The sequence below is a fragment of the Melozone crissalis genome, unplaced genomic scaffold (genome assembly GCF_028551555.1).
Source record: "Melozone crissalis strain CALT ecotype California unplaced genomic scaffold, PUWL_Pcris_2 ptg000005l_1, whole genome shotgun sequence".
Taxonomy (NCBI): domain Eukaryota; kingdom Metazoa; phylum Chordata; class Aves; order Passeriformes; family Passerellidae; genus Melozone; species Melozone crissalis.
This window is the reverse complement of record NW_026535783.1, coordinates 32864779-32878114: the sequence shown is the minus strand read 5'-3', so window position 1 is coordinate 32878114 and position 13336 is coordinate 32864779. Positions and strand designations below refer to the sequence as shown.

At 39.5% G+C, this 13336-nt stretch overlaps 1 protein-coding gene across 11 annotated transcripts in view; it reads right to left on the bottom strand.

Annotated features, from left to right (window-relative positions):
• SEMA4D (semaphorin 4D) overlaps positions 1-13336 on the bottom strand; it is a 99676-nt gene that overhangs the window by 26213 nt on the left and 60127 nt on the right. For all 11 annotated transcript variants that reach the window (XR_008483271.1, XM_054281204.1, XM_054281224.1 and 8 more), the window contains 7 exons: positions 10187-10579; positions 7830-7975; positions 6594-6656; positions 4160-4258; positions 2924-3017; positions 1881-1994; positions 816-967 (listed from right to left, as the gene is read on the bottom strand). Coding sequence is in view for 10 of the 11 variants with exons in the window: in XM_054281204.1 (XP_054137179.1) it covers positions 816-967; positions 1881-1994; positions 2924-3017; positions 4160-4258; positions 6594-6656; positions 7830-7975; positions 10187-10280 (762 nt within the window). In the remaining variant the exon portion in view is untranslated. The remainder of the gene's footprint in view (positions 1-815; positions 968-1880; positions 1995-2923; positions 3018-4159; positions 4259-6593; positions 6657-7829; positions 7976-10186; positions 10580-13336) is intronic.

The window sequence follows — 13336 nt, the reverse complement described above, 5'->3', positions numbered from 1 at the left end:
ATCTCAAGGGCATGAACTTGTTATTGATGTTTTGACTTCCCTGTTTAAATACAAACAGTAAAGTCAAAATAAAACTTTCAACCTCATGAAAATGAAACAGCCAAATAAATTTCCTGTTGGAAAAAAAGGAAATTGATACATTCCACTGAAAAAGTTTTTGTTAAATAAACATTTTCTACTGAAAAAACTTCCATCAGCAAGACTTTTAACCAGTACTCCTGAGAATGCATTTGAATCAGCTTAACACACTGAGGTTTAAGCACAGCAAGTGTGACAGAATCAGGCTGCTGGTGACCATCTCCCTTCAGGCTCTGGCAGCTGTAGCAGCTTCACAGAAGTCCCATCTGCTACACCACAGTCAAGAACTATTTTGCTGTGGACATGGCTACAGTTGTGTTTGGATACAGCTACTTCAAAGTCACTTGACACACATCCTATCTGCTCAGCTCCAACCAAAGTCACCTCTTCACAGAGGGATGTACTTGTTTAAAAAAATTAACAATGAAAACTGAAGCAACACTTCTTCTGTTTCTGGGTTTTGTCATGGTTGCTTTGTTTTCCCCCAGAGAAGACCAGAACCCCCAGATGTACTGAAATTTCACAACTGTGCAAAATCAAATCAAGTATTTATTTACAAAGCAGCTGTTAGGCCTTCTCAGTTCCAATGAACTGACTGGAACAGCATATTTATTAAGGTTTGCTAAATTCAAACACCTCCATTTACCTGGCAGTAAGTCCAGAATAATGAATGCTTTTTAACATGCACATGCAAGATTCTATGAGATACAGTAAAAGTAAACAGAACTATCTCCCACCTTGCATACTCTAGCTATTCTTGGAATCATCAATTTTCCAACAAATTCATACTCCACAGACACCTCAGTGAAAAAGAAGTATATCTTGTCATCTTCTCCATCTGTGCTGTTTGGATCTGCTCTTATCACATCAGCAAAAACAAAGTTGGGCTCTACAGATACAAACAGAAGAATTTTCTATTATATATGTGACTACTAACTTGATTCCCTCAAAGACCCTCAGAAGTTGTCTTTCACCCAAACTCCACACTGCATTTACTTCCTCTCCACTCACTGACCTACTTACACAGTTTGCTGTACATCATATGAACACGATTTCTAAAAAAAACCCAAACCACAAAAACCAACCAGAAATGGAAAAAAACTCAGAACACCATGAAACCTATGTGAAAGCACTAAGATACTGAGAGATCTCCATGATCTGACAGCTCATTACTTCAGCATTCTTCAGTCCACAGTCAAATGTGATTTCAGATTCTAATGGGCCTGGAGAGGTAACCCTCCCCTGCCTGTCTCCCCTCTATTTTAGCTATTAGCTGAAGCACTGAAATGACAGCGCCATTACAACATGTATTACAAAACTCAGAATCCTGTACTTCTTGGACAATGGTCATTATTTTGGTCTCTTTTGGCACAAAGCCTCAAACCTCCGAAAATTCACAAAATTCAGTGACTTTTCAAATTAAGGAACTTGAAGTGTCAAGAACCATGATCAGCTCAATTTAAGAACCAACTCAAGACCAAAAAACATTCAATTCCTTACCATATCATAATTAAGCTGCATTATTGCAAGGATGAACAAGCAGATGAGAAATAAACCATTAATGTCAAGTTGAAACATGCATATTCTGAAGCTGCTTTTGTCATCAGTGCTGATAAAAATCCTTAAATTTCAAAATAAAATCTCTTGGTGGCATGCAGGAGGGCACACACTCAGTGTATGCCAGTATAACCAAATCTGTCTCTTTGAGACAACTGCTCCTTACTCAGGCAGGACACTCAAACTCTGTACATGTGATATTGGAAAAGAAGAACTTGTTTGGACTACTTCTTATGCTCACTTACCATTAAGCCAAGGTATTGCATACTCTGTTCTCAGAGGGCTCTGATGAGAGTGACGTGAAATAATAGGTTCACTTCCCAAGAAATTGTATGAAGTCCCAGAATAAAGCTCCTCATCTTCAACACAAAACCAAATATATTAGAACTTATGGACTGGATACCAAAAAGGGTACACAAATATTTTCTGAGTCTATCTAAGTTTTAACTTCCCACAAGAAAAGGTAAACATGGATTTCCTCTGAATTGCCCTAGACACATATTTTATGTTTACATTTCTGTCGATCATTCTCAAGCTAACACTTCCACACTTGAGTTTATTATTATTATTGCTCCAACACAAGAACTGACAAAAGTCAACGTTGTTTTTGTGGCATTTTAACGTTTAACATGAAAACCTACAATTTATCTTAAAACAAGCTAATTTACTTAAATGCACCAGAGTTCTGGAATTGTCTTCCCCTCTTTCTATGCTTCCATTATTCAAACTTGATTTGTACAGATTTAGGCACAATGCAGGGAGCATATTTTTTTATTCTCATTTCCTGTTTCATATGATGTTGAACCTCTCTTTTATGATCTTGGTACATGCAGGTAAAAGCCACAAATTCTGGCTTTCACAGATTAAGATCTGGTGGCGTGCTTCCATGCAGTAAGTATACTTGCATTAACATCTCACTTCCCATTCTGCAGCATGTCTTCAGGACACCTTACAATACTGCTTTTCTATTTACTAAAATTACAGTAATTGATACTACAAGGGCAGTCTAAGTACATTTAGATTATCTGGATTAAATATGTTTGACATCTAGAAATACAGTTTGAAAATTGGTATTTTAGAAATTGCTTCCAAAACAACCTAGTTTGAAGTTCTCCTTTTAAGAAACATGCTTAGGTTGACTACCTAAGTATTTTAACATCTATACAGATACACAATAAAAAAATATGGATGCAAGCCACAATTTTGATAATGACAGACTGGAGGGTGACAGTGGAAAAGATAGAACATTTTTAAACATAAGAATGAGGAATGTGAAGTCTGAACTTACCAACCATAACAGATGTGTAGCTTTGAGCAGGATCAAATGGACATCTGCCCTTACCGTCTTCATTTTTACCTCCAAGTTCAAATGAAATTAAATTCTGTTGAAAACCACAAAACAGCTAGTAGAACTTTTTTCTTTCGGCCACTCAACTTGTGCAAAGCTAGCTAAAAACTGAACACTAAATAATGGGCTATGTCATCAACTTCCAGCATCAAAGGCATTCTGAGTAAAATTACAGAAGGCATATGTGTTTTCATAAAAACTTATTGAGCCCCAAATACAGAGAAAAAATGTGATCCTATAATTTGTGAGGGTGGAAGCAGAAAAGAGCAAAAGATGGAAAGTTAAATCCAGACAGACTTCAAGAACAAGCACTCAAAAAAGCCAGACAGCAGGAAAGGCAGAAAAGTTAACTGATACATAGAAAGAACAAGCAATTACTCAATTAGACTGAAAAAAATGGAGACTCAGAAATCAAAAAGGCTTTCTGAGGTGGATTAAGCAATTTTTGAGATGATGGGAAATTTCTGAGATAGGGCAAAATCCAATTAGGCTTTAAAAAGCAACAGAGTACTTTTGCTGCTACTTTATAAATCCCTTACAAACCAAAGAATGAGGACCAGAAAGCTTAAAGGTAGCCACAGTACTTGGGAAGTAATCAGTATGAAATGAAATGTATGTATGTAATGAATGTACTATGCAATGAAATCACTGGAAGCTAAAAGCACAAAGAATTACAAGATTTCTCAATTTTCGAATTGCTAAGAGCTGTAGTAAGGACATGATACAAGAGTCAGTGGCGAGAAAAGGGAGTTTTAATTTTGTGCCAAGACTTCACTTTGAGGGATTCAGCACTACACATCTTTGGCACAGCCAGGAGCAGAGACAAGCAGAGACAAGAATCTGAGAAATTTCAGGGAGATTCAGTAATGAGTGGCAGTTGCAACCACTGTAGTTTCAGTTTTAGTAACTAGCTTCATGTTAACACCCAATACATGAAGAAGTATAAAAGCTAAGAAAAAGGAGATCTGCAGTTAGACGAGATAAATCAATAATTCATTAAGTGCTATGAAAAAGGAACAGTATACTCTGCCCCTGCGATGTGACAGTGCAACAAGTACTCCTAACCTTACAGCCAACAGTGAACAACTGTTTTGGGAAAAGAGAGTAACTCATTGTCGACCTGAGCTGCTTTTAAGTTACAGCTGTTGCTGGTCAAAACATACGGACATTTCTTACCAGGTAATCACATGTTGGCTGAAATGCATTAGTTCCACACACGTAGAGGAAAGTATCATTCAGCTGTTGCAAGACACGCACATAATTACGACATTCTGTCTGTAATAGAGGATGAGGAAAGGACTAGTCTGATAAACCATAACTGCCACATTCCAACATACACAAACAACACTGTCCATTGCTGCTGCTTATGCCACATCACACTGGCAAGCCCAGGTGACACATGGGTGACACTGGGACACCATCTCCCTAGAATCTTCAGGAGCTCTAATCAATCCTGCAAGCAGCTGGTTTCCCACAGCCAGTAGTATGCAGATGCCTCAGTGTCCTCTAGCAGGACAGCATGTTCAGCAGGGTCCATCCCAAGCTGTTTTATTGGAAGGACACGCTCCAAACACACCTCCAGTTCATGGGAACAACTAGTTAAACACGCAGCGAGTTTTAGACTTTGTCACCCCTTGTATATCTAGATGACACAATGACAGCCAAGGTTGCTTGTTAGGCGCAAAGCCTCAAATACCCTTAAATTAGCCACAAAGCTTTGTCGCATATAGCAATATCTTTTCCTTTTTTTCCAGTCCTTGAAACTGTCCAAGGATGCTCCACAATATCTTTAGCTCTGAAACAGAATGTGGAGCTTGACCGAAATCCTTAATAAAGGATACAATAAAAATTCAGAATAATAATGAAGTAAAACAACTCTAAACGACCACTTAAAGAGAGAGAAAAAAAACCAGTGTCAATAACACCCCCTAATTCTTCCTGGTATACTGCCATATCCCTCCACTAACTGCTGTTCCATGAACTTCTTAAGTAAGTTTAAGTACTGACCCTACTATTCCTTCTTATGAGACAAATTAGGTATTTCTGTGACTGTATAGGAGAAAAAAGCAGGGGGAAGAGTGTAAAATCAATTTTCTGCCAGATAAGGCCCTTGAACAGCTGTATGAATGTCTTCTGCTGGCATTGTACAGTACAGTGCTGATGGGAGGGGGAGAGAACTGCCCACTTAAGTTTAAGAAATAGCAGTAGTGGCTTAATATCTTCACCCTTTTGAAACTACTACACTGTGCAAAGCACCACAGCTACCCCATAAACAGGACTAGAAGAAGGTTAAAAGTGAGGAAAAAGCATGGCTAGCTGCTAAAGTATGAGCTGCTAAACTGGGAGCAGGAGAAAATAAAATATATTCAGAGCTCTGTCAAAGTACATATTTATGGGGTCTATTATATCCACCAATAATTTTTGAGAGGACTTCTGGAGATTCACACACATGTCTGCTAAACATATGCTCATGGACGAGACAAACTTATATCCCATATTCATTATGGCTGAGTATCAGTATTATTAATATCAACCACAACTGATCCGTAAAATAAAAGTATTCTCTGATCCTATTCTGCAGAGGTAGACAAGGAGGAAACCCACCTTAAATATCTGTCATACCTCATGTTCAAATAATGTACTGAGGGTCATCAGTGGTCAGTCAAGGAAAAGAAGCAGCTAGTCAAAGGGAGACAGCTCACTGCCATCCCAATGAACCACACGAACACACAATAACTATCAGCCCTGGATGCAGCACTTGGGGGCTTTTAAGAGCATCAACTAAACAGGCTGCACGTTCAAGGATCACATCCCTCCATGTGCAGAATAGATCTGCTTTTTGTATTCAGAGGACTTGCAGACTTCTACTTTTAAACCTGTGTTAAAGGCCTGACCATCAGTCTTTCCCAGCAAATCTTTGCTTTACTGCATCATTAAATGAAGTGGTGTTACACAAACAGAATGGTACATCCACACACAGTCAACTACCCCAAGCAAACAGGCAAGACGAGCAGTCCAGCCTGTGCCCTGACAGTCATAAGGAATCAGTGGTTCCCAGAAGCACCAGGGGATCCTGCCAAGCTGACAGGTGGTCTGGCTGCTCGGGTGCCCTCTGAGCTGTCTGAGTCACACCACAAGTGGAACACCTGCCAAGCAACACAAAATACACATAGACAAAGCTAGCAAAGAAATAAACTGGCCTAATAAAAAACCCCCATGCCCTAAAGCAAAGCACACAAAATTAATCATTCACTCAATAAAATCAAATGCTGTGAAGGAATTATTGCAATAACAAAACACAACAGTTGCTACCAATTACTTCAGTGACAGTAATACTGTTTTATCATCTTAATGAAAAAACATTAACATTAAGCACACATTAGGGTGTGTTCAGATTTTCAAACATTCAAATAATATTCAACAAGAAAAGTAATGAACTAAAAAAAAGACTAAGCATGCTGCAATTTCTAACACTCAAGTTAATTTAAAAAATTTAGGTGATTGTTTTGAAATTTTAATTTCAAACAGTTGCAGACTTTCTTCTTTCAATGTCATTCCTCTTGAAGTGAAATGTGCAAGATCTTTCTCCAAGTTCAATAAAAGTACATACCTGTTCTGATTTGCCCTTAACTGCACATTTAGTCCTTTTATCTTCTGTGACCTTCCAGTGCAACTAAGTCAAAAAACATGCAACAAAAAAGCACATTGTACTTTAAGTCAATGCAAGGTCTGAAAATCTTGCAGTAACACACAAGGAAAGGCAACCCCATCTAGAGGAAATGCAAGACATTTTGCAAGTAGCATTCAAAGGTTCAAAACCATTTTTTCCCAAGGAGGTGACATTTTCAAATGCATGTGCCTTAATCAGAACTAAACTACCATCTTTCAGGTTCATAATGATGATTCCCCACAAATAGCTAATGAACTTTTCATTAACATATGCATTAGGGAAATGCAACTGTAACTGCCTTAAGTATTTTTTCAATTTGAAGTACTTCTCTATTTCATTAACCCTGGAATAAAAAACACTTGGGGGAAAGGAATCAAAGAAAATTTACTGGACTAATTTGCATTATACTGAGTACAACTTTACAATTATGTTGTATATGCTGGTGAAAGTTCATAGGTGCCCACCACCTATGAACATGTTTTTCGGATTAAAAATCATATAAGCAACTTCTAAAGCACCCTAGGTGATAGTCCATGCTGCACCTCCACATGTGAGCCTGTGTTGCTGATGGGATGAAAAGCAGGAGCCTGGGAAGGACCTGGAAGCAATATAACAGTAGCAGACTTCTGCCTGGCCTAATTTACTTTGAGACACCAGCCCAAACATATTCAAAATACTTCTCTGAGTGAGCTGATCAACCTGTCTGCACCACCACTTGCTGGGCAGACACACCTAAACACCAAACAGAAGATGAGACTGAAAGAACAGGGCCTTCTTTTGCAGCACATTTTGCAGCCTCCTCTGAGCAAGCCCCAGATTTGCCTCTGTTTCAGGTTACTTTTTGACTCAGATTAACAGAAAATGGCCCATTCCTGACACTAAGAAAACATGTAAGAACTACGACTGCGGGTGATACCCACAGTTCCTCTCATCCATCCTTCTCCCAAGAAGAAAATACCCAAGGAGACCTCCAATTACTTGTTGATATCCAGCTTCTATTTTCTTATTCTTTTTTAGTCTGTAAAATCTTCCAGAAATAATACTGGAGTAGACCATATAGAGCAACTTCTCTTTTAGGTACTTATTTGTCTAAAATGCAATGCTACAGATATCAGGAAATTAAGTCAAATTTGGAGTACCATTTTTACCTGGACAGTAATGTATTAAAAGGCATACCTCATGCTGCTTCTCAGCAATATTCACCGCGTTTAAGGCAAAGATCACTTCCCGGGCTCCTACATACAGAACGTTTTTGTCTTCACTTAACAGCAAGGTTGAATAGTTTGACACTTTTGTGTCATTAAAATGTATTAGCTGGACCTCTGTTGAAATGGAAAAAAAAATAGCACCTCATGAAGAAACAATCACCTAGGGTCAAGCTCCTGAGTAATTTTTTCTAAGTTGTCTAAACAGCTGTTGGAAAACTTGAAAACAACAAAGGTTAATTCAGACAACCCATGTAAAAGACAAGGGACCCCTCAGAAGCTTGAAACAGCAGAAACAGCAGCTTCCACCAATATAAAATCATTCATCCCGACTTTCTCATTCAATTTCAAATGCTCAAGTATTTCCTTTTGTGGTGATCCCTGTAACTCACTTCTTCATTTTTTTTCCTACTTGCTTTTTCTAAACTTGTATTTTCCACATCCACTGTCAGATTGTTCCTCACCTTTTCTTTCCATATACCAATCTACTGTGGAAAATCAGGCCAGTCACCACATCCCTTTGCAACCATCCTGAACAAATCCTACAAAATATCCGGCACCTTAAGACAACTCTTCAGCATACTGACGTAACAGAAAGAAGACACAGAAGCAAATAACAAACTATTTGCAGTTGACTGTAAAGTGAAAACAGAGATTAAATACACAACATACACACAAAATAACAGCATGAGGGAAAAATCAAGATTAATAGAAATAAGATAAGAAAAAGAGGGAAATAGGGGAGAAAAGGCAGTGGAATGAGGAAGTGTGTAGAATGGACCAAAATGGCTTGAAGAAAGATGACACAAACTGACTAATACAAAAGGGTTTTTTTTCTGACTGTACAACTGTAATGTAAAAATGACTGAAAGCTTTGTACATGAAGACACAAGATTAATTAAGCATGGCTTTTAATGATACAGATGAAAACAATGTACTATTACTTCCAATTGTAAAACTCCAGAAACATTAATTTTAAACTAGATTCTCAAGCACTTAATTTTGAAATCTTTTACTTGGCAGGAAAATTTTCCCAAAATGGATAAACTGGTTAATGCAACTCCACTGAACTAAGTTCCCTCTCCTATTCAAAGTAGGTTTCCAACATTTAAATGCAACAATCTTCAGCAGACAGAGAAATAAATAGCAGGAATTCAAATAAACTCCTTTATTTTGACTAATTTGGATGTGACTTGGCAGTATCTTACTACGCCATTAAATAGCAACTTGCCAAAAATACAAGATAGAAGCATCGAGGAGTCTAAGTAGGAACTGCAAGCCTTGTGTAGGCCATCCTTTCTGAAAGGTTGTGTCAGCAACTCACTAATTGCTATACTAACCACCAAGCAAAACAGTCATCCCATGATCTGCTTATTCCTACTACATTCTTAATCTCCATCTATCTCTTCCTACAGAATGTCTGCTCAGAATTTAACATCCTTATTTAAGACTGCTTCAATATACAGCCAATGTATGTGAGTTTGTTAAGTTATTGTACACTCGGTAAAGTAATCAGTTGCTGCTTACTTACATTAAAGCAGGACCAAAAGACAAATTCTCTTAAAGCATCCATGCCACATGGGTAATGGGGGATTAGAAGAAGAAAAAGGGGGAAAATGCATATATTCACAAATAACTACTCTACAGACTTTGCTCTCAAGTTCTTTTCAGACCTAGGCTAAATTATTAAACCAAAAGCTAGGGATCCCCTGATTTCTATTACTTCTCTTTGCACTTATATTTGCAGACTTCTTATTATTATATTGGGAGATTATGAATACATGCTGCAATTTCAAATGCAAGGAAAAGCACTGTTCTGTGAAAGACTTTCATATCGAGACACCATAAAATGCTGTTGAAAGAGGGCCCAATGCTGATTTTTTCCTTTGTCTGTTCATTTATTTAATGCTCAAGACAGCTTGGTGTCAAAACAGATTATTAGCCAGAGAAGTGCATTTTGCTAATGTATTCAGACTCCAAATAAAAATAATTTGTTTAAACTAAAATACACCTACTGGGGTTTTCCCTTGAAACAAGTTTCAATTGCAATATCCTTCATCTGAGAAAGCCAAATTTGGAATTCCTCCTCTGTTTCAAAAACTGTTTTCAAAGCTGCTTGAAGGAACCAAAATCAGTTAACCCAGTGCCTGAATGACTTTTGAATATTCTGGTCCTACAAATTTCATAAGGTGAGCAAAGTAGCAACACCTGACCAATTCACAGCAAGTTGGCTGAACGAACCTAAAGCCTCAGGGAGCTTCAAATCCCACAGAAACCCTGAGGATGTGGCAATGTCCCATGTTACAATACTTAAATTTCTGCTCTTACCTTTGTGTTCCCAAGTGATCCTTGGCACTGGGCCAAATGCTATTGCCACTTCTAGCAACAAACCCCAAACAGCATAAAAAGCACACAGAGCCATCTTCAGTGTCCCTGCTCTTCGGGGTTCACAGGGTAACTGCAGCAGGTAGTGTTTCTTTGGCAGATGAAATGGAGACCCCAGGGAGTATTAGAGACCAGGCATTTCTGCTCTTGAGAGCAGCACAACAAGGGAGGCTGGAACAACTGTACAAGTACGTGCTTTTCAGCAGATCACTTCAAGAGAACGCACATTTTCCAGGATGCTGCATACACAGACTGCCCACACGCTCCACAGGCTGCAGAGCTGCTGAGAAGTGTGACTGAGTGCATTCTTCTGTTTCACCAGAGAAATAAATGATGCTGTGGAGAGAGGAGGGAAGCAAGAAATAGAAGAGAAAGCAAACTAAATACTGCCAAAAATAGCACTGATGTTGCAGTATTTCTACAGCTGTCTGCATATCTTACTTTGGACACAAAATATATTAATTGGTGAAAACCATATTCTTAAAAACAAGACACACATTACATGACAAATGGGCAATAACTGAAAGCAATCATTTCAACCTAGAATTCAAAGTGTAAATACTTTGAATTGTCAATTACACTTAATGCACAAAACTTGATTCTAGTCTATTCTTTCAAGTGTGTCAAAGAAACTCCCACCTCTCTTAACAAACAATAAACAAAGATAACAAAAACCATTAGTATCACAGAGCAAAGAACATGAGAAGTGCAGCATTAATAGTAAGAATGGTTACACAATCTGCTGTACCTCCCATACTTGGAATCTTACAGAAGTCTTTTTTTTTAGTGAAGTTTCCTATAATGCCACTAACTGTGGTGTGCAAGGGGTAAAAACACAGCTACAGAAACGAAGAGCCAATGCACTCCACACAAAAATTAAGAGAGAAAACGCTTCAACAGTGAAACTGCTAGTACCATGAAAGTACCATGGAAGTCACTGCACCTTCAAGTCAACTATTACTCTCAGACCATGAAAGGCCTGTCCTAATAAACAAAACTGTCCAATGCTTTCTACACCATCTTCTAGAAGACTCCACTCCTTCTGTCTACCTACAACCATTCCTAGGTGAAGACCCCAGAAGCAGTGAGCGCATTCATAAATTACTTGATCATAAACAGGTTTTGAGGCCTGTACACTTGGGGTACAGGCCTCAAAGAAAAAAGAAAAAAAATATGTTGTCCTTTGCAGCACAGCACAAGATGCTAGATTTTCAACATGCCACCACTGCCTGAGACACTGAGGTGACTCTAGTAAAAGACACTACAATACAAGATGACTGTAATACCTAGAGGTTATCCAGCAGGAGGGCAAGTGAAGGTGTATTGATTTTGCATGGCCTGGTTTTGGTAGCAGGTGGGCTTCACAAGTGGCTCATGGAAGAATCTGCTAGAAGCTTCCACCACATCCAGTAGAGCCAACCTGTAGCAGCTCCAAAGAAAGAAGGCCAAGGCTGGCCCAATTACAAATGGTGGTAAGGCCTCTGTGATAACATACTTAAGAAGAAATCAAAACACAGTTGGTGGAACAGTTTTAGTTGTGAGCAGAAAAAAGCAGAGTGAGAACATGGGAGAGGAACAGCCCTGCAGACCCCAAGGTCACTGAAGAAGAGGCAGCAGGTGCTCCAGGCACAGAGCTGGCATTCCCCTGCCACCTGTAGTGCAGCCCATGGTGAAGTGAAGCAGCTGTGCCCCTGCAGCCCATGGCAGTCCATGGGGAGGCTGAGATCCACCCGCAGCCCATGGAGGAGCCCCAGGCTGGAGCAGGTGGATGCTAAAGGAAGCTGTGACCCCGTGAGAGAACCGTGGAGAGAGGGGCCCTGCTCCCCTGCTATAGCAGCCTCTCCTTGAGGGACTGCACCCCGTGGAAGAGTGCCCCAGGCTGCAGCAGTTTTGGGAGGACTGTGTGTCTATGGGAGGGACTCACATGGCAGCAGGTCACAGAGAGCTGCTGCCCTTGAGAGGGACTCACATCAGAGAAGTTCAAGGAGAACTGTCTCCTGTGGAAAGGACCCCCCCCCCCCCCCCCCCCCGGTGCAGCTGGGGAATGACTCCTCCCCCTGAGCAGCAGGATAAACCACGGCTGATGAATTTACCATAATCCCCATTCCCTGTCCTCTGGTACCACTGGGGTAAGGAGGTAGAGCTTGGGAAGGAGGGAGGGAAGTTGTTTTTAAGGGCATTTTTTAGTTCTCATTCTACTCCTGTTCTAATTGTGTCAGTAATGTTTTCAATACATATCTCTAATTAGAGCCCGCTTTGCCCATGATGACACTTCTTCTCAGAGGAGAAATCTCTACCAGTCCTTATCTCTATCCATGAACCCCTAAATTTTCTCTCCCCTGCTCAGCTGCTCAGCAGAGTGAGTGAGCAGCAGAGTGGGAGCCAGGCATCCAGCCACCATCAGCCCACTTAGTAACACTGAAAAGGAAGGGACCAGGACCTGAAAGACACAGAGATAAAAAGACTAGGGGAAAGCTGAGCAAGAGCATCTCTAAGGACAAGCAAGATTCCCCTGGGAGGACGTGGTTTTAAGCAGGAAAAGGCAAGGAATCTCTTGTAAGTGCAGCCAGTGGATCTTAAGTAAAGTGGCCAAGTAGAAGACCGGCAACTACATTTTAAGTGTTTACACCTGCTTTAATAAATGACCACAGGCAAGATTAAAATATTTAGAAATCTCATTTACTTTTATAAATATCTTTCCTACTAAGAAAAAAATCCACACAAGACTGTAACTTGCTCAAGCTGAACCTGTAACTTCCTATTTTTTTATGGTTTTTTTTGCTCTTGGTGAGCACTTTGGATCAAATCCAACTGTTTGTAGCAGGTCGTATTAATCGTTTTGGGTTTTAATAATGTTTTCAGTTACTAGGCTTTTTGTGTGTCCTTTATCCTTCCTGTTTATCATCATATACAAGCAATTCCAGGTTTTACTCTCCAATACATTAAAAAGTGCCCACTCATCTGAGTTACAAGGCATGACATATTCTGAGGCAAGCAAACAGCTTTACAGGTGAGTGTTTAAAAAGGGAACAATAGTTCAATTGAGTTCCACGCAGTTTAGCTACTCTATTTTAAGAGAAATGTAAGGAGGAA